The 21,941-nt window shown below is 36.0% G+C and overlaps 1 protein-coding gene across 7 annotated transcripts in view; it reads right to left on the reverse strand.

Moving 5' to 3' along the window:
- The window catches only part of EPHA7 (EPH receptor A7), a 216,891-nt gene that overhangs the window by 35,563 nt on the left and 159,387 nt on the right, over positions 1–21,941 (reverse strand). For 6 of the 7 annotated variants that reach the window (XM_085574843.1, XM_021545324.3, XM_021545348.3 and 3 more), the window contains one exon: positions 501–21,705. The exons of the other annotated variant lie outside the window; for it this stretch is intronic. In XM_085574843.1, the coding sequence (XP_085430969.1) occupies positions 21,510–21,705 (196 nt within the window). In that variant the 3' untranslated portion in view covers positions 501–21,509. Of the gene's footprint in view, positions 1–500; positions 21,706–21,941 lie in introns of those variants that run through there. 7 annotated transcript variants of the gene reach the window in all.

Genomic DNA, 21,941 nt, shown 5'->3' on the forward strand with positions numbered 1-21,941 from the left:
AGATTTTCTGTGGAATATCACTTATGGATAATAACATCTTCATGTCTCTAAGTTCAGTTCAGAAGTAGGGATAACAGTAAAAGTTTTCTCTCAGTTTAATGTTTTCTCTGTATTTAAACTCTTCACATACGGTTTTTGTATACAGAAGAGTGTGTATGTGTTTGTGGGTGTACATGTGCATGCACAGGGATAGAGGAAAAAAATGTTGCAGTACACATTTTTAGAAACATAAATAGAGAGAAATATTTACAAGTAAAAGAAATAAATATTTTTTTATGCAGTTGTAAAAAGTGCTTATGTACAGGTTGTTGCTATTCTGGCTACATTAGCTAGATCCATGTTAACAAGCTGAACAGGGCAGAGACTAGTGCAGTGGTGCTCAGTCATGCATACAGATTTCTAAAAGGCCTTGTAAAGATTCATCTTTACATGTCTGTGGAACCGTATATCCTTCTAATGGTGTTTAGCTTTGCTTTAGAACAAAAACAGTAGAAAAAATATCTTTTGAAGATTCTTTATTGTCTTGTTTGTTTTCTAAAGCATGTATCCATACAGCCATCACACTTAAAAAATAGTAAATTCCTGTATTCATACCACCTTCTAGAGGTGTCAGATATAAACATTACAGATATTTTTGCACCCCAGGTCAAACTGAGAATGAGAATTTTGGATCATCTTGGCTAATATTTGCATACCTGGCAAGCTCTACTGTCAGTGAAAAGTAAAACACTCAAAACCTAAATTTCACAAACAGCAAACAGCTTACTTTGGGACTCTAACTTAAAAACAGCACTTGTTCTTTCCATTGACTCCAAAGTCAGTAGGTAAGCCAAGCTGAAAGATATTTGTTTCCTAGAAATCTCACATCATGATGCTTAACTGGAATACCTCTGGAAGACTAAATACCACCTATGACACTTTTTTCTTCCTGCATAAGGTCTTTCTGAGTTGTGTTTGAACTTATCCTCACAAACAAAGCACCAATACACACAAGAAATAACAGTACATTTATTTTTTTTTTATTTTTAGTAAAGCAAAAGTTTAATTCAGTACAGAATAATTTGCATTTAACTAGACATGTTTAAAAATATGTAAATGCCACCAACATCTCTCTTCTTATTTTTAATGAAAAGTCTTATTTTTAGGAGAATCATATAGCTCTTATGCCCTAATTTTTTAGAGTACACAATAGTATTTGCTACTAAAAAAATGGCAACCTAAAAAGAGGTGGAATGGCTGATACAGCTGTTAAATCATGTCTACAATGTACATTAAAAAGCCAAAAGATATAAAACAAGAATTTAATTGACCAATTCTTGGGTAGTATGTGACATTAGGTAGCTGTTTTAGCTGGCTTTGTAACATCACACAAATCTATAACTTCATACTTCATGAGTCAGAATCAATAAACCTGCCATTACAGACTCCAAAATCAATCTTGCCTTACATGCTTCCCCGCCTTTACTTCTTCCTATTTTCCTTTTACTTTCCAACAAAACAAAACAAACTGCTCTGCGAATTTATAATCTTTTGAGCTAAGTAAAACTGATGAATTAGGAACATGGATTCTACGGGAAAAATCACTTACCATACTCTTCAGGGTTGAGTGTATCCAAGCTGGTATTCCAATGTAACCATAGTCCCTTGCTCGTCTCCTGTTATTTTAGATTATTGTGACTTAAGTTTAACAAAATCAGCCTTAGGTAAATGAAGATCTTCTGTTAAATTGAGAAGCAATCCCTTCATTTATCCTTCAATATCTGCAATTCCTCTGTTCTTTCTGAGAATTAGTTTTACAATCCTGATCTCCAATATTGTGATTTATATCTTTTCCACCCTAATGTACTTTTTACCTCCCCAGTTGAAGACACCAACATTTTAGGTGCTAAACTTCATCTACTTATGTACTTAACCCCACGTCAGATGTCTCAAAACCTCTACCATACAAATATCATGGATGTCCTGGAAAATTCATAAGCTTAGTCGTTGAAAAAGCAATGTAGCACACTCTTGTCATTCAATTTGACTACAGCAGTGGTGACACAAGAAAAATTTATATAATGACTCATTGACCTTTTAATACATGCTGGATCATTTAAAATCCTTATCGTGTTAAGAAGGAGGAAGAAGATCTTTCAGATATCCTACAAAGAAAGTGAATGTTCATGGAGTGAGTATCCCTGTTTTTTGAAAGTCCAAGAAATCACTAACCTTCATTTTAAAGTTAGTAATAGTTTTCCAAGAAAACGGAAAGATAATGAATGTGAATATTATTAAAATTTGAATGACCAAAATAATTGCAGAATTGCTGCCCCTATATTTCTTCTCTAGGGAGTTTGGTTCAGTAAAATATATTCTGTAAAATATATATTTATTTTGATGATAAAGTCTTGTCTTGATATTTAAACATTGGGAGGATTCATCTGCAAAGAGGCATATGAATGATATACAAAAATATTTCAACAGGTTTAAGTATGGTAAAAAAAAAATTGTTTGAACAGGCTAGGCCAAATCTCAAAAGTAGACAAGAGTGATATGATCTTTGATTTGGCTTATTATTGTTCTCCAAGGCAAGTCTGCTAACAGATCTAAGATTTTATCTTGCAAAATGAATATATAAATACTATGTTTTGTGCATCATATTCTCCTGGCAGTAATTGAACTCCAACAATCTGAATACTAATCTCTTCTGAGCACAGATTTCCTGTATTTTCCTCATTATTTATTAATATTTCCAAATAGTCCAGACATTGCTCAGGATGTGCTTTAATAACCCTGGCTCACACTGTTGAGCTATTAGTGCTCTTGTAGGGAGAAGCTTTTGGCATGAGTTTTGCTGTGTCAACCCACTGGAGCACTTAACAAAGGTTGGTAAATGAGAAGTTTGAGAAGGGAACAACAGCAGGTGTCATGCATTTGCTCACAGAGCTGCACTTGTTACACTGAATGTGTAATCTAGCAAAGATATTGGCTTGAAATGGCAAAGAAGAATGAAAAAAAAAAAATATATAGCACAATTATTTTTCCTGGTATTTTTTTCATAGGTTCTGGCATTCTGGCACAATTTTTGCCATTTATAGGAAAGGCAGTGCAGTTCCTCCACACAAGATGCCATGTCATCCTTAATTAGCTTCTCTGATCTTTCTGAAAAGGGGATGTGGATTCTTTCCAAGATTAATAACTGTGCATCTGTTAGTGCAACAGTGAGGCAGATTTGTGATCAATAGACCTACACATGTATCTGAAGAGATCAGTGGCACTGAATGAATCTAATCATGTAATTACGAAAATTAGGCCATTCTACAAGTCATCTGTGTCTCTTTATTTTGATGGTATTTGATTCTGTTATGATATTTTAAATTATCAAAGTATTACCCTTCCCTTCCCTTCCCTTCCCTTCCCTTCCCTTCCCTTCCCTTCCCTTCCCTTCCCTTCCCTTCCCTTCCCTTCCCTTCCCTTCCCTTGAGGAAGAATGATCCTAGTCAAATTAAATTAAAAACCCATAATTAATTGCAATAGAACATGGAGGGGAATTTTGGCCAACCAGTACTCAATAGACCAAAACCACATTCCCCTTTAACTTCTCCAGAAACTGTTAAAATTATAGAATTTTTTGGTGCAGACTAAGTTTATTCTATTTTGGGTTGTGCTATCAAATGCTGGCAATACAAACACAGAAAGGGAAGAAAGACTATAAAAGTACATCTACATTTTAACAGCATATGCACCAATACTAACTTTGAAAACTGACCAGAGGGTTTGTTCTCCTATATTTGATACTATGGTCTCTATGTGGATAAAATTGTCAGTGAAGTGCATGGCCTGAGAAAAATTTGCAGAGGACTTCACAGCCCACACCATTTAGTATGAATCATTCCTTTCCTGCAGAGGAGAGGAAAGTGCTGTCAATAAAATGAGGTTTTATCCTAATTCTATGGGAATTAACTACTTGTTTCATTTGGAAAAGAAAATAAAGAAGCTTGTAGATTTCAGTATTTGTTCTTCACACCAATGTACAAACCATCACCAGTTATTATCACCAAACTTCAAATATTTTAGATTTATTTTCACTCTTTTTGAAATCTGAAAACAAGTCTCTAATCTTACATACATGTAGAGAAAGTAATGGGTAACCAATAGGTATTTTGTTTCTGAGATCTTCATTTTCTGGGAATAAATATCGTGACTTCCTTTTGCACAGAGGTAATGATGTTTTACAGTCAATGAATGCAAGATAAATGGCATATGGATATAAATTCTTATATTCCTTGTAATTTTGGCCATAGAAAAGGGTAAACTTAGGCTTAAATGAGTGTGCTATGTCACTATCTGACTTGTCTGCTTGCAAGAAACAGTAGTTATTCAAAAGAGGTAAAGAACAGATCTACCTGGGGATTCTGAAGCTGTTATCACTAATTAAATAATAGTATTGAGCTCAAGAGATTTGTCAAACTAGAAAAAAACAGACTGACAAGCAATAAGAAGAGGGTCAATGAGATAACTAAAGTTGAATTATGAGGGAGTTATTTGGGTTTTTTTACAGTATTACACAGGGAGGCTTCACAGTAAAGTCTAATCTTTATAATCATGTCACAACATGAGAAGCCTTTTGTTTTGATGCCAGCTCTACTGATACCTTGTGCCTTGATAAAGCCATAACTACTTTCAGTAACACCAAGCATTTGGCTTCTGCACATTGGTTTTTTTGACCCTTTGTGGTGGCCTGCTTTTAACTTATAACCACGGTTCTTCAAAGCAGCATATCAGTTCACCTGTGTTTAGGGAGAGTGATGCTCACTTGATGAGAGTGAAATTTCATCACTTCTCCATGAAGATCTGGCTTATTTTTGAAAATGTAAACTGTAATTCTTCACATGCTGTCCCAGACAGGACCTTTTCTAAGCAAAATGTGAAGTTTTGCAATATGAAAACTATTTCCTACCTGTTGAAATTGCAGTGGGGAAGACATGAAAATTATTTCAGCTGTTACAGAAACCATACAGAGAGATTCTCTTTGCCAGTGGTAGATTCAGATTTGTAAGCAAGTGAGAAACTGCTGGTGACTTTTTCCAGTCTGCTCTGGAACTAAAAGTGAGCATGGGTTTATGCAGTACACAATAAAACTGACATCTACCAAGCTAACTATAGTCTCTTGTTTTTTTACTTAATACCTACAACTTGTAATTTCCATCTTCTTCTTTATTATATTTTTCCAAAAGAGCATCCCTGAACAACATTATCAATAGAGGAATGATCTCTCTTTCTGATTCTTATCTGGGAGAAGTTAATTTTTTTTGTGCTTCCCCCCACATCATTTTGTCAATGAGCCATTAAAATGGCATACAAGAGCTTGAAGTTAGAAGTGCTCTAAATTATGTATTTCTAGTGCAGCACAGCTGCCTGGGAGATATGAGCTTGATTTCACATCCAAATCTCATATTCCTGCACATTTAAACAGAAAACCCATGAATAGTAACTGGTAATTAATAACCCTCACCAAATTGTCATCCCCCTCAGTCCCTGAGAGTGATACTGCTTTCCCCATTGCCACAATAGAAAATGCAAGGAAATAGCAATAGAGATGTGGATAGCACTACTTTTTGTGCCATGTGACTTAACAGCAAGTTACTACTTGAAGTCCAAGAACCATCTCTGATCATAAAATGAGTTAATATGTCCACCCTGTTGCCTTGTTAGGACCCCTACTGGGTCTGAAGAATGATTACAGAACTTTACATATTTTTCCCCAAGGAAGCAGCTTTTATGGACCATATATATGAAGAAGAGACCAGGTCTTAGTCTCATTGATCTGTCAGTTCTTAAGTTACAGTATTGGCACTAGCTCCAATGGCTATGGTACTCTGCAACCATGCAATTAGGTTATCACAGGAGAAATTGTATTCCAGAATTCAAAATAGGCCTGGAATAGACCCAATACTTCCTGTTGATCCAGAATAGTAAAACCACAACTGAAAATATGCCAAAACCTGTCCTGCTTTTCCGAAGACAAAAAGATCCAAAGAAAGCTCAAACTGATATTTCTAGTTCACTACCAAAAACAATTTGTAACACTGAATAATTATTCTTCATAAATAAATATATTTGCACATTGAAACCTGATTATTACTATTGTTTTAAGGAAAAGAAAAACTTTGCTTTACATAGAGAGGTTGTTATATATTAGCTTTATATATATAAATATTTATTCTTGTGAATACAAGATGCTGGTTTGTGTTATTATCAGGCTCATTCTTACTGCATTGTCCCCTAACATCCAAATTTTGAATAAATTTCTCTGCTGAGTATTTTAAGCCATATACTGCAGGGTTTTCACATGTGTACAGCAGTCTGCCATTGAGCATGGAATTGCAGATTTTGGAATTTTATAAGAGCATAATGAAATTAAAGGAAATATTAAATGAAAAATTAGTCTGTTCAGAACTCTATCATGCCTACAATATTTTATATTTCTGGGAGAAAAATGGTGATTTTAGTATGCATAATGGTGTAACATTTTTAACAATTCTATGAAAAGAGGATGAATAAAATAGATAACACTAAATTTAGCAATAACATAGATTTTTGGCAAAAACTGGAGCAAAGAAAGCAGGTGTACCTTTAAGAATATTTATCACTTCTGTCTTATTTTTCATTATGAGGTCTCAAAGAGCTTTATAAACATCAATTAGATCACACTTGTCTCCTCATCTACTTCAAATGAGTAAACTGAAGTTCAGAGAGATTAAAGGGCTTCTCTATTATAAAATCGTAAATCAGTGGAAGAGCTAAAAACAGAATTTGAGACTTGGATGAGAAGACCATATTATGCAACATTTTCATAATGAAATAAAACATGTCTTAAATATAATGGAGATTGTTTGCTATAGAGATATAATTGGATCTAATCTAGTGAAAACTACATTATATTCTAGTGGAAACAAAATTTAGCTTTGTGATGGAAGTATTCAAATCACATTTGGGACTGTTTTCCAGTAATAACATGCCTGTTTGTGGGTGAAAATAGATTCTTGAGAATTGTTTGTACATCAAAGAATGAGTGAGAATTTATGGTTTTATATACCAATATCTATGTATATGTATACCAATATGTTTATTTTTATATATACATATAGCCATAAAATCACATTATTAAAGCTACAGATGCAGGAGGAATGGTGGGCCTGAATATGTTACCAGACCATGATCATTTTCATGCAAAACTACACAAAATAAAACCAGCAAATTTAAACCAGTTCTAATCCTAACCATGAATACAGAGCCAGAAATTAATGTTACATTATAAACTGAAAACTTATTTCAGCTTCCAGACACATGAGCAGTTGTTTCGTAATATCAATGATTTCTTTTTTAGAATGAGCATTATTTCCGCAAGAATGGCAAGTAATGGCTAAAGTTAAAACAATGAGATATATTTAGGATATTTATTGTTTTCTATACTGACAACAGTAAGATCAACTAAAACCTTTGGTGAACTTAAAACAAAGGTTTCAACACTTCAAAAGCTTCATGATGCTTTTGTTCTTGGAGATTTATTTGACTTTATTATGTCTGGCACCAACTGGTGAACAGCTAACAACATAACACAGTGGTGACTGCATGATGCTGTCTCTGCTCTTACTGTGAGCTGGGCAAAGATTCCTATTTTATAAATCCTTTACAATTTATTCTAAGTGGTGGAAAAAAAAAAAATCTGAACTTGCCCCATACTGGCAGCAACAAAAGTAGTATTCATCCAGGAATGTTTCTGTCTTGTTAGTTTTGGAAAGTTATCTGTGAAGCTGGATGTGTAAAGCACACGTCTCAGTGACTGTGTGGATTTATCTCATCGAGGCCTCCCAGGGCCAGCTCAGCTCCCAAATGTCATTGGCCTTAGCTGCAGATACCAGTTAAGGATTTTGGTGTGTTATGTTGCAATCTCCTTTACACCTTGTCATTTCTATCTTTCACACATTTTGCTTGTTCCATAGCTCAGTACAATTCCAGCTTCCCAGGCAACTGCCAGCTGCAGCTGCAGTGGGGCTGGCACCTTCACTCTGATCCCACTGCAGTCAGTGAAAAGTTTCTCACTGATTTCATCAAGAACTGGACTAAGAGTTTTGTATGGAAAAAACCTCCTTTGAGACTATAGTCTGTAATACTCCAAGTAAATTCCTCTGCCATACTCTTGGACAGATTACAAGCTTAAATCAAATTCCTGCTTGCCAAACACAAACAGCTGAACATAGGCCATTTCTGATCCACCTGCAAAACTTAGAAAAAGCCAGTAAAATTGCATTATTAGTAGAGGAGAACTAACAGATGTGTTGTTTTTTCATTTTGTTTCTCTTTGTGGTTGGCTGTAAGTCTTTGCCTACTTAATCAATACTACTATAGGTTATTTGATAATATCTTGAGAAAAAGGTTGGTTTATGCAGGATTCTCAGGTGAGCCTTTATTTACACAAGACAGAAAATACATTTATATAAACACATACATAACACTTCTGTGGCAGTTCATCCATTTGCAAAGGGAGGTAGCTTCATAAGAAAGTATTGGAAATTCTCACTCAGAAATTTACTATTTCTTTTGTTCATGTGGCTATAGTTTCATCTGACCCTAAACCAGATTCAAACTTAGTCATGTCGCCTGGACTTTATCAACAGCCAGGAGAAAGAAAAGCAATTAATCTAATTCTAAAACAAGCAAGTCAAGTAAGAGGAATTACTCACTTTCTAATGAACCTTGTCTCTCTGCATTAATTATAGTATCTAAATAATTAAGTTAGACTTATATCTATTGTCTATCCCACTACTAATTTTTTCTTCAAAAGGTAAATAAGATGTATTTTAAAGACAAACTTTAATCAATCTTTGAATACATAAATTTATGCATATGACTAAAATGCACATACCATGGAATACATATTACAAAATCACATACATAATTTGGAACTTCACATAAATTCACATATGCATAGATTTATGCACATATTACTACCATAACTCTTGCCTCTATATACATCTGATCAGGTTCCTTAGATGTCTTTCTAAAGCCAGTCATTCTGTTTCTTTAAATATCACTACATAACATAGTCTCATCTCCCTGTGGTCTCTAAAGTATTTCATTAAGAAAATTACATCAATAATTAAGAAATAGTGTGACAAATCAGAATCTGTTTCTTTTCCATTTGTTCTTCCTTAACAAAAAAACCCAAAACATCCCAAACCACCACATTTAACAATTTTGTTCACTTGTCACTGTGTTGTATTTAAAAAAAAATCATAGAAAGATTTCACTTCAAATATCCCTTATTCAATGCATTTAAAAAATAATTAGTTGCTTCTATTAATAATGATTTTAATAGCTAAAATGTCATTTTGGTGACACCTGTGTTTTAAAACAGACATAATAAGGTTTTTAAATTCATCTTTTGTGGAAAAAAAAGTCTCATGAGAGTGGAAGAAACAGCTAATTAGTAGGAAGATATAGAGGGACAGTAAATGCACTGTAAGACTCAAGTCATCTTCATTTTCAAATTGATGTTAATTTTTCACCAGAGAAACATGATCCAATTGAAAATTATTTTATTCATTTATATATTTGAGTTAGATTTGAATCTGAAGCCAAAGAGGTGATGAGACACCACACTTAAAATCTCCTGTAAATGTATTTAGATTCAGTCTTGCATCCTTTTTGGCTTGCATTGCTCCTCCAGATAAATGCCAACCTTTTAAGAGATTGTTATCATTTCCAGTAATTGTTAACAATAATATTGTTAATACTAATTAGCAAAAATGCTGCTACATACAGAGAAAAAATAGGCATAGCTAAAAATACAGAGGAGGTGCTTGTTAGGAAACTGATCAAACAAGCTTAATTATGACCCCCAGATAAAGGGACTGCCATTAAACCATTAAATTATCACAGATAAAACAGACGCTCAGGCACTGTCTGATGATAAATCACAGCTAAAAACAGCAAGCAAATCAGAGCTTGAACTGCTAATCCTTCTGAGGTTTGTGATGAGCACCAGTTCCCCTACTGTTTTGCATCTATTTATATTGCACTTCGAACCCCCAAATGGCCTCTGCTTATCTGCAGCTCTAGATAATTTATGTCTATTGGTGTGTCATCTCACAGCAGAGGCTGTTATCAGAAAAGAGGAGTTTAGGAAATCTGATCCCTTGAAATGCTAATCCTCTGGAGATTACTGAACATAAACGAGTTTTCTGCCATGATTTACTTTTGTTTATTAGTAATAGAGATTAGCACTTGAGGCTTGCCATTTCAGACAACCGCTTAGTTTGGGAATAAAGTGATCACTTAATGTGCATGATTTTCACATATGAAGTTGTCCTGAGTATAGCAATCAAAGGAAAGATAGTAATTTTTCTTTATATATCAACTCTTAAAAAGATTTGTAAATATTTTTTTAGCACATGAAAGGCTGGTCTTAAATGCCTCATTCCTTAAACCCTAATGCATAAAAGCACCTACCTATAATTCTGTGCAATTTTAATCACATGGGTCATCATGTAGTAACTTTGATGGGATATTCTTGTGCTTATATTCTAGCTGTACTTAAGCACTTTGCTGGATCACATCCCATTCAGCTATGTTGGCTACACTCCATGCTGAAATGGTTAATGATGAGAAAGGACATGTGAGTAGAAATTTTATTTAAATGGTTTTTTTCCTATCTTAATGCTGTTGAACTGCTAAGAAATCTTATCTTTCAGCATTTGATGGGGTCATTTGGTTGGTAGCTAAATGCCACGGCTTTTAGTGCTACAGACTTTTCCTATATTAAATACTCCCAAAACCATCAAACCCAAACATGCCTATTAACGTAATATAATGAAAGCTTGAACTGCAGGAATATGATGCTGCTGAAAATACGTGGGCTAGACATATAGCTACTAAGAGTTTTTCAATTTCCTTTTTTGTTGTTGCACTCAGGTTCAATAGTCAGACTGGATGAGATCACACCAAGTGACATGACTGATTACCAATTAGCCAAGCACACTGATGGTAGCTGTTGGTGGCAGCTACTGAGATACAGTACTATGTGTCAAAGAGATAAGGAGATGCAGGAAATTAAGTTGACCTTGAGATTTCATTACATTTAATGTCACCTAGTGGCACTTGATATTTTTAAATCCTGGTTACATTCACCTCACCAACTCCATTATATCTGGTAATTATATAAAAAAAAAAAAGTTTCAGGACTTGTGCATTGTTTATTTCCAAGGGAATACTTCACTATAAAATGCATATGAGAGCAGTCTGGAGGGAAGGAAGTGGCAAAACTAGTCCCTGCTATTTTCAAAGGTGACAAAGGGACTATTTCATTACTTTAAAGCACACGTTGTATAATTTTGAGGTTATTTCTTAGGTCCCTTGTGGGAATGCAGTTAGTCATTAGTTCTGTTAACCTTCTCCAAAAGCATGGAAGCAAAGAGGTGGAAAATAGCACCATCACCAAAAATAAAAGCAAACAATGGATACAAAAAGTCAAGTAAGAATGCAGATTACATCTCTCAGTGTTTGTTTTTGTTGGATTTCATAAAATTACATCTTTATACTTAGGAAGGTTTCTGTGAAATTTTGATTCAGAAATTGCACACAGGCAAAGGTTTACTTAAATTATTTTATTCTTAACATATCTCTAGTTTCTGAGAAAATAAACAAAGACAAGTCATTTTTACAGACTTCTCTACATGTATTTATGAATGTGTGCTTGAATATCTGTGTGCATCCATGGGTAGATAGATAATGTTTCTGGTAAACTAAAAGACAACTTTTAAGCTTTTGCCCAGGAATTTTGTCTAGTTGTACATAAGAAATTATGCACAACTCTAGTGATAATTAAATTGTGATTACACAAATATCCAAATATTTCATTTTTATTCACTATCAAAATGAATGTACAGTTTTCATACCTGCACAGATAAAATATAATTCTGAATAGACCAATGTGACAATTTCTAAATTTTTATTTGGCTGAGATGAATAATATTAATATGTTTGACTAATTTTAAACTTAATTTGAATGATCTACAAAAGCCTAAACTTATCTTATTCAATGAGCATTGCCTATTTTTTCTATAAGTTAGAAGCCAAAGCTATAAGTTGTGTTTTCAACATACATGGGAAAACATTAAAACATGAAGTTTTAGAAAGAACATGGTCCGTATCCTTTTACTGTTTAATTGGCAAATTCTTAACAATATAAATAATAAGAAATTTATAATAAGAAAACTGTGTATCTTGAACTGCCCATAGAAATTTCTGCTGTCTCTAGCAACCAAGACCTACTACAGTAGTGTTTGAAATATTCCTGTCCAAATTGGTATTAATTATGGTTGACAACAATGCATTTTCTAAGTTTCACTTAGCTGAAATATTTAATGATGCATATAACCAACTCCTTGTATTTATTAGAAAAACCTGCCTCCAAACTGACCATCTCAATTTGTTTTCCTTGATACTTCAGCTTTGATTAGAATGGCTGTCCACTGGTTAAAAGTTCATCTGTAATATTAAAGTTGAGAGACTTCCCTGGCTATTCATCTACACCAATGCATGCAGCATGAGCAACAAACAGAAGCTGGAAGTCATGGTGCAGCAGGAAAACTATGACATAATTGCCATCACAGAAATATGACGGGAAGACCCACACAACTGGAGTGCTGCAATGGATGGCAAAAAACTCTTCAGAAGGGGTAGGCAAGGATGGGAATGTTTTGATTGCCTAGAATTTAATGATGGTGATGACAGGGTTGTCTTTACAAGTGAGGAATGGAAGAAAGGCCAACAAGGAATATCAAGGAATATCCAACAGGGAATCTCTTAGAAACCACCCAGACAAGATGAAGAGCTGGATGAAATACTCTGCAAGCAGCTAAGAGAAGTCTCACATGGCTTTTGTTCTCATGAGAGACTTTGAGCTACCAGATGTCTGGTAGAAATGCAGCACAAGAAAGAAGATGGTCTAGGAGGTTACTGGAGTGTGGAAGTTACTTTTCTGACACAACTTCTGGAGGACCCAAAAAGGGTCCTGTTGGGCCTGTTGTTTGTGAACAGAGAAGGACTTTAAGGGTGTTGTGGTGGTCGGAGGACTTCTTGGGCACAGACATAATGAAATAATAGAGTCCACTATTCTTGGAGAAGTAAGGAGTGGAATCAGTAGAGTATGGATTTCTGGAGGACAGACTTTGGCCTTCTTAGGAGCCTGACTGACAAAGTCCCTTGGGATGCAGTCCTGAAGAAGAAAGAAATCCAGGAAGGCTGGATGTGCTATAAGAGGGAAATCTTAAAAATACAGGGGCAGACTGCTGCCACCTGCCATAAGTTTTGGAGGTGAGGAAGAAGACCACCCTGGATTAACAGAGAGCTCTGAGTGGAAGTCAAGAAAGAGAGTTTATGACATTTAGAAGAAGGGGCAGGCTATTCAGGAAAACTACAAGGATGTCATGAGGTTATAAAGGAGGAAACTTGAACGGCTGAAACCCATCTAGAACTTAATCTGGCTTCTGCCATAAAAGATAATATAAAATGTTTCTATAAACACATCAGCAACAAAAAGGAGGTTGCAGAGAATTTCCATCCTTTAATGGATGCAAGGAAGAATATAGTAACAAAGGATGATGAAAAGTCAGAAGTAGTGCCTCAGTCTTTAATAATAATACTAGTAACTTTTAAGACACTGGGGGAAAACCAGCCCTCTGAGCTGAAAGAAAGGGATCGGGAGCAGAATGAAACCCCCATAACACATGGGGAAATTTTAAGTGTCCTGCTGCACCACTTGGTGAACAAAAGTGTTACAGGGCCTGGATGGGATTCACCTGAGGGTACAGAGGAGCTACTAGAAGAGCTACTAGAAAATGGCTTAGACTTCACTAAGCCATCATTTTTCAACACTCTTGGCTCAGCAGGGGAGTCACAGATTACTGCAGATTAACAAAAGGGACACCTATCTACAAGAAAACTGACCTCAGTGCTGGGGAAGGTCTTGGACCAGATCAACGTGTCTGAGATCACATGGCACATGGAAGACAATGGATCAGACCCAGCCATCAGGGGTTTAGGAAAGGCAGGTCTACCTTAACCAAGCTGATTGCCTTCTATGACAGGGTGACCAGTTTAGTGGGTGAGGAAAAGGCTATGGATGGTATCTACTGGGACTTTAGTAAGGCCTTTGACACAATTTCCCACAGGATTCTCTCGGGACAACTGGCTGCTCATGGTGTGGAAGGTGTTTGCAGAGTAAAAATTACCTGGATGGCTGGCCCAGAAAGTGATGGTGAACGGAGTTCAATTCCATTGGCGGACAGTTACCAGTGACATTCCCTGGGGCTCAGTGTTTGGGCCAGCTCTATTTAATCTTTAACAATGATCTTAATGAGGAAATTGAGTGCACTGTCAGTCACTTCAAAAATCACACAAAGTTGGGCAGAATTGTTGATCTGATAGAGGCTCGGAAGGTGCTACAGAAGGATCTGGACAGAGTGGATCCAATGGGCAAGGACACCTGTATGAGGTTCAACAAGGCAAAGCACTGGGTCCTGCATTTCAGTCACAACAAATCCATGCAGCACTACAGGCTGGGGCAGAGTGTCAGGCAAGGTGCCCAGCAGAAAAGGACAGGAGGGTGCTGGTCAACAGCCAGCTGATCTTGAGCCAGACTTGTGCCCAGGTGACCAAGAAAGCCAATGGCATCCTGGCTTTTATCAAAAGTATTGTGGCCAGCAGGACTGTGGCAGTGATTGTCCTCCTTCCCCTGTCATTTGTGAGGCGCCACATTGAGGACTGTGTCCAGTTCTGGGCACCTCACCACAAGTACATTGAGGAGGTGAAGTTCATCCAGAATAAGGCAACAAAGTTGGTCAAGTCAAGAAAACAGTTCTAATGAGGAGCAGGTGAGGGAGCTGGGGTTGTTTAGCCTGGGGAAAAGGAGGCTCAGGGGGACGTTGTTCTCTACAACCACCTGAAAAAAGGTTGTAGTGACAGGGAAGCTGGTCTCTTCTCCTGGGTAACAACTGGTTCTAGTTGTGCCAGAGGAGGTTTAGTTTGGGTACTGGGAAAAAATTCTTAATGGAAAATGTTCTCAAGCATTTGAAAAGGGAAGCGGTGGAATCATCGTCCCTGGAGGTATCAAAAATTGTGTTGATGTGTGCTTAAGGACATAATCTTGTGGTGGACATGGCAGTAATAGGTTAAGGGTTAGACTCAATCTAACCCATTTCCAAACTAAATTGTTCTCATTCTATGATTCTTCTCTGTGAAAGTGCAAACATATGTGTATGCATTTATAAGAAAGAGAGAACTCGAGCGTAATATAAATCAAGGCCCTAAAATGTCAAAGAAAATTCACTAACTAAGTCTTTTCCTTTTACTTTTAAAGATGTCTTTTTATATTTTTTTTTTTAGTTTGTAATAAATTGAGAATTACGGTATTTCAGAAGTTTGGAAATCAGTACTTTCAAAAAAGTTAGAGTCCCATAAATGGCTTCAAATTGAGATCCCTAACTTTTGGAAACCTTAGAGGAAAGGTATGTTATAGGAAATGTTTTTCTTTAAGAGAAGTAGTTTTGTTTTTTTTTTTCCTGAAGAATCAATCAGTCATCTATCACTTCCTAAATCTGGGTTTTGGAATAGAAAAAAGATTGAAACAGGTCTTTCAATAATGTAAGTGTAGTTTACAGTCAAAACACAACTAAAAAGACATTTTTCATGAGTAAGTCTGCGACCAACAACCAATGAAGTCTTCAATCATGTACTACATAGAAAGAAAAGAGCTAGAAAGGGCTGGTGACATGTGCTTTGAACAAGGAAGGGGAATTTTTCTAGGATCTGGCGTGAACACACAATATCAGAATTGGCATAAAATTATCACTTCGATGTTTCTGGACAAGTTTAAAGACAGAGGCTTCTACAAGCTCCTTATGTCTCTGAGTATATGAGGTCTTGAAAGAGCTTTATTGTTATTTGGTGCCAGTGCATAAAAATCTACCTTCTGTGCCATTTTGGCATTATATGCAAAAAGTATTGTGCACACCAGGAATGTACACACCAGGAATGAAAGGCTGACCTGGGATTTGTTATGAATTTTTCCCTAATCCCAAGTTTCTCTTCATTGTCTTTTATTTTATTGCTACCTGACATCCTTATTCAATTAATAATTATCAGTTAAAAAGTAGAACCCATTAATGTTAATATCATCAAAACAAAAAATGCTGAAGCACTGTGCCAACATATATATCTAAAAAACTGAGGAAGCAAATAATTACAAATGTGTGAACTAGCCTGTATTGATACACAGATATAGATATAGATATATGTCTATATAGATATAGACAAAAACTTGTATTAATGTAGATGCATAGATATAGATGACAGAGATAAAGATAGCAATCATTCAGAGCTTGTTCTTTTTTAAAAAATCACAGGGCAGTTTGATTTGATAGTTTGCAGGGTCTTAATTTTTGGCTTATTAGTTCTCAGACTTCTACTGGTTCAGAGAAGGATTTACAGGCACCTAAGATGTAATGGAATGGATGGAAATTCATCATCCCAAACCTCCTCTGGCAGTTGGTTCACTTTTGTCACTGGCCAGATTAGTGTAGCTATATGTTTTGATAGAATTACTTTTATAACTACAAAAAATAAGCACAGTACTTAACTGTGGTGTGGGGGGGGCTTTGTTTGATTTTTTGTTGTTGTTGTTGTTTGGTTTGTGTTTCTTTTAGTAGTTTCTTTTAATATTGGCAAGTGGAGGTGTTTCTAAAACATTAAATAAATAAATAAATAAATAAATAAATAAATGTGCTCTCAGTTCTTTCTCTCAAATATTGAACATACAATAGCTTGAGAAACACTAAATGTCAGTCATGGTTCACTTATGTTGCTCACTCCTTTTTCCCACTATCTAAGATTTTTGGTATATTATGAATATTTATAACTCATAGGGTCTACTCACCTGTCTACATTTAGGTATTGTCAGTATTCACATGGTAACATGGGTCATGGCACAACACTTGTGCAGACCAAGCATAGGTTTTGGAGGATTGCAAGAATGTCATGTGAGTGAAGATTCTATATGGGTTATATAAAGTTAGTCCTTTCTCACAATCAAGTTTAACAGGTCTGCAAACTGGGATTCAAATTCTTTTCACTGCTATCACCAGTGCTGTAACTTAGACCCCACTTTAGACTTGCGCTTAAACAGAAGTGGCTAAATACAGCTTTGTGTGTTCATGCTGATAGGGTAGTTCCCTAAAGTCTACTCAGTTGTTGCCTAACCCTGAAAGTTTAACATTCACTGTGCTAAGAAAGAAGGATTGTGACCTCAGCATTCTAGTTTGGTTCTACAGCTCACTGCAGGAAACAGTGGGATCAACAGAGAAATAGCTGCAGTCAGCACCTTACAGTCCCATTAATAAGGCAGTGTTGAAAAATATTCCAATATCAGTACACCACTCCCTGGTTTAATGGATGTTTCTCCCCATCTGGATGTTTCTCCTGTTCACTCAGACTGTTCCCTGCTCAGTATGAAAGAGTTGGTGGAGGTTGTTGCTTAACACCCAGGTTTTCCCTTTCAGTGTAGAGGGATGTGACTAGTCTGGGTTTACATCTTTCACAAGGAGACAGGAGATCTAAGAGGCTAAAGGCATTCCTAGATGCAGTTTATGGATCTAGCCCTTAGCAATTTTTCACTCTGAAGGTTGTATAACCACTCTGTCAGAACCAGGAAGCAATAAGAAGGTCTGAAATCTACTTTTAAGGTTTCCAGTTAATAAAACACAAATGACAATAGTTTGAAGTTCTCCCTCCCCCAACCTTAAAAACATAGAAGAAAATTATAGAAATTGGACACTTAAGTGTTTAAAAAGATTCCTGGACTGAAGCATGAAATAAAACAGAGGATTTAAGCAAAAGTACTTTTATTAGTAGTAAAGGGAAATGTGATATCTAAGAACTGTCAGATGAGAAAGTTTGATACAAAATGTTTTTTGTAAGTTAAATCAGTAAGGAACTGCCTGAAAAGAACTGCAAAATGATTTCACAATTTTCAATGCCCTTGGCCATGAAGGAGTGATGAAATCTGATAAAACAGAAAGAACTGAACAAGGGGTAAATAAGTCTAACTATACACACACAGGCAGGGACTACAAAGTAACTATTGCTTGAGAAGGGAAAATAAGGAATAACATCAGACATCTCTCTGAAAACATCAAGTCAAGCACCCAGTATCAAGTAAAAATGTGAAACAGGATATTTGGATGATTAAGAAAGAAACGGTAAACAAAATAGAAAACATATATATATATATATCTCACAGTATAAATACACTGTATCGCTATATCACTGTATAAATACATCATACACTCTTATTTTGAATAATTCATGCAACCCTGGTCATTCTACTTCAGGAGAAAGAAGAGCAAGACAGAGAGAGAAGATTGACAGAAGAAAGAAGTAAATTCACAGAATATAGGACAAATTCAGACTACTCATCATAGTGCACTGCCCTGATTTGGGAAGCATTTGAACTGTACATATTGGATATAGAGCCCTGAAGATGTCTGGAAGTCAACAGCTGACAGTTTCCCTAACCTGTAGGGATCAGTGGAGGCCTTATAACAAGACTGTACCCCTACCAAGGCACACAGTCAGGTACACACGACTATGTGGGCTCGTGGCTGGAGTCAGTGCAGCCATTCCTACTTTATGCAAAACCAAGCGTCTTCTTGAAAGAGCTGACAGTCAATATCAGGGAAGGATTCTGAGGAAAATATAGGCAAGGTTAGAAATTAATATATAGGCAAATAACCATATTGTCCTTCAGTCCCAGGATACATTATAATAGTTTGGGTTTTTTTCAATCGTTTTCCTGTAACACCTTGTGGCTACTGAGGTAGCTGGTATTAAATCCCTTCCCAAATCATGCATCCAGTCCAGTTCAGTTGCTGAACCCAGAAGGTAGGTCAAACCGAATTTCCCAGAGGTTATGCCCCATTTCCAAGTGGAATTTTTTTTTTTTTTTTTTTTTTTTTTTGGTAGCAGAGGGTAGGGTGGTAAGGTGCCACACAACTGAATCCTCTCTCAGCACCAAAAGGTAGGCAGGCATGGATAACCTCCATATCTGCTATCATGCCAGAAGCAGTGGCAAAATTATGCAAAATCTGGAGCTTGGCTAAATAAAATTAGTAGAAATATTACCTGTGTTTTGATATTGCTTTATGTTGTGCCTCTTATTGCAAAACGTTGTATGCAACTGAGTTAATGGAGTTCTTTTAAATATGTAAAAATGATATGCAAAAAATCTGTATTATGGGGTGATATTATGACACTACTTTGCAATCCCATTTTTTTAATGATAGGTGGATTGTTATAAAACTTTGATCTACATTTAATTGAAGAATAATTTAGGCAGAGAAGATTTTGGTAAATTGATACCATGGCTATAGGATTTAAATCCAGTATTATTTTGATAAAAATGGAGAGAAATTACTGAGGTGAGAATCATTCTTCAAGCACTGCTGAGCATCCTATACTTAAGAACATATGTCATATGTTCTTAAGTATAGGAAGATTTTACATTGACAGAGAAGGTCTTGTAAACCTCATTGCTAAAATGGAACCCTGAGATGACAAAAGCTTAATTAACTTAAGCAAAGTCCAAATTGAAGAAAATTAAAAGAAAGTGCTTGGCCATTGCTGGCATTTGGGAACCTAGTAAACCACCATTTACCAAAATCTTCAAGCAAGTGATGGACAAATCCAACCAGTTAAGGATTTTTGGTAATATTTCAGCGATGACTTTCAGTTGCCTCCTCTTCACTCAGACAAATTATTTGAATCTTATCCAGAGTCACCATTCTTAAACAAGGCCGTTGTCTCCACGAGACAATACTTAAATCATTCCACTGCTAGAAGAAACTAAAAATGGGCATCATATTGATAAGGTGTCACAACAACAAACTTGATATCACTCTGGTGTACATTCAAGATGAATGACTCATGAAAACTGTTACCCTGAAGAGAAGAAATATTTACGCAGTTCTGTCCTCTAAAACTTACCAAAAATATAACGCACAAGTACTTATAATAGCCTAAACATCAATACTTTGCAGTTAGAAGTACCAAGTGAAAAGTGTCTATATATGCCAAGGTAATAGAATACTTCATTAACAGCAGTAGTCTCTCAACTGTCATACCAGTACATCTGCTAAACTATAACTATGTTCAGAAACAGTTTAAGATGGAAAGATCTGAGCCTTTCCAGCATGCTTTCTGATAAACCTTTCCAGGCAAAATGGAAGAGCTTTGAGGGGGATTTAAGTGGACACATAGTCTGCAGCAAAAAAAGTGACTTCCTGTAAGTAGATCCAGTTAAAAATTCTTAAAGTTGGCAAAATGCCTTTTCTCAGGGAGACATAGAAACTGGCTTTGCTCTTTGCAGACTATCATTAGACACGTCTGATCACAGAAGCAGAGGAGAAGGAAGTGAGGAAGAGATTAGACTGGCCACTTTTCATGTTTCTTACTCCTGAAGAATTCTTACCTTGGAAATCATGGTATTTTAAAATGTCTGACAGAATGAATATAGCAATTTTCCTGTTTCCTTCTAAAAACACCACTTTTCTTAAAAAAATCCAACAGAAAAACCAGTCCTACATAATTAAAATAATTCCCAATTTTATCAGAAATTTCATTAAAAATTTTAATACGCATTTTTTTTCACAATGAGCAAAATCCCCCTTATATTTTTCCATAATACTAAAATGATTATTTTCAACATTAAAAGAAAACCTGTTAAAATATTCTTCTTTCCTCTTTCCATTTCACTTTGAGTGGTGTAATTTATTTCTGTTCTAGAATGAAAGGACATTTTTAAATGTCCCAGATTGGCTGGAGTATTATAATTTTGTTGAATATTTCTCAACAAGGCCTATTTGTAAGCAGAGGCAAAGACTCATATAGATTCATCTGCAGGAGTATGACTAACAGAATGCTCTCTGCCTCTCACTACCATGAGCAGTATCAGTAGGAGTGAATCTGTATCATCCCAGCTTAAACTTCTTCCCCAGCAGGATCTTTGGAAAAGTTTATTTAGCTGCTTCTCCTTCTCCTTTGCTCTTCTATATACATATTTTATGTATAAGAGGGGAGCGAGAAAGAAGATGGGGAAGCAGGGTTATGTTAGTGTGAGGAGCTTCCAGGGCAGGCTTCCAGGGCAGCTTTGCCGGCTCTTCTCTCCCTAGCAGCATCGCCATGTCCTGCTTCGCCATCCTCCTGAAATCATCATGCTCTTCAGATGTGGTCTTTCATTCTTGTCATTAGTCATAATCCTCAGTTTGTCAGATGTGTGTTCTGGCCTCTCCCATACACCTCTGTTTACTCTTCCTCCTGTTGCCAGTCTGTTCCTCCCTTCTTCTCCATTCCTTTCCATGCTTCTTTTCTATAATTCCATTCTCTAATCCCAACTACAGTCCTTATGGGCTTTAAAAAAATGCCTCATAGCGTTCACTGTGCCTCCAAACCAATCTCATGATCTTAAGGTTATAACTCTTGTTTTGCTTCCCCTTTCTGCTTCCTTTGTCTCCTGCCATTATGCCATTTCTATTCAGGCTGTCATCTCTTCTGGAAAGGGATTTTTCTTGTTCTCTGTTTTGCAAAGCACCTGGCATGTTTTTGATTCTGTCAAACAAATAATAACAACAGATATGAAATTTGCAGTGCAGTAGAATCCTGATATCAGGAAGTAATAGAGGCAAATTACACTATCATTTTCATTGCCATGTATACACCACTATTTGACAAAAATTCTCATTGACTGGGTAGGTAAACATCAATAAACTCAGAAATTCTCAAGCAAACACTTCTATCATGAAGGAAATGTAGTTGAGTTTCACACTAGATCTCAATGAGCCACA

The sequence above is a fragment of the Lonchura striata genome, chromosome 3, assembly GCF_050655825.1.
Source record: "Lonchura striata isolate lonStrDom1 chromosome 3, ASM5065582v1, whole genome shotgun sequence".
NCBI classification, from domain to species: domain Eukaryota; kingdom Metazoa; phylum Chordata; class Aves; order Passeriformes; family Estrildidae; genus Lonchura; species Lonchura striata.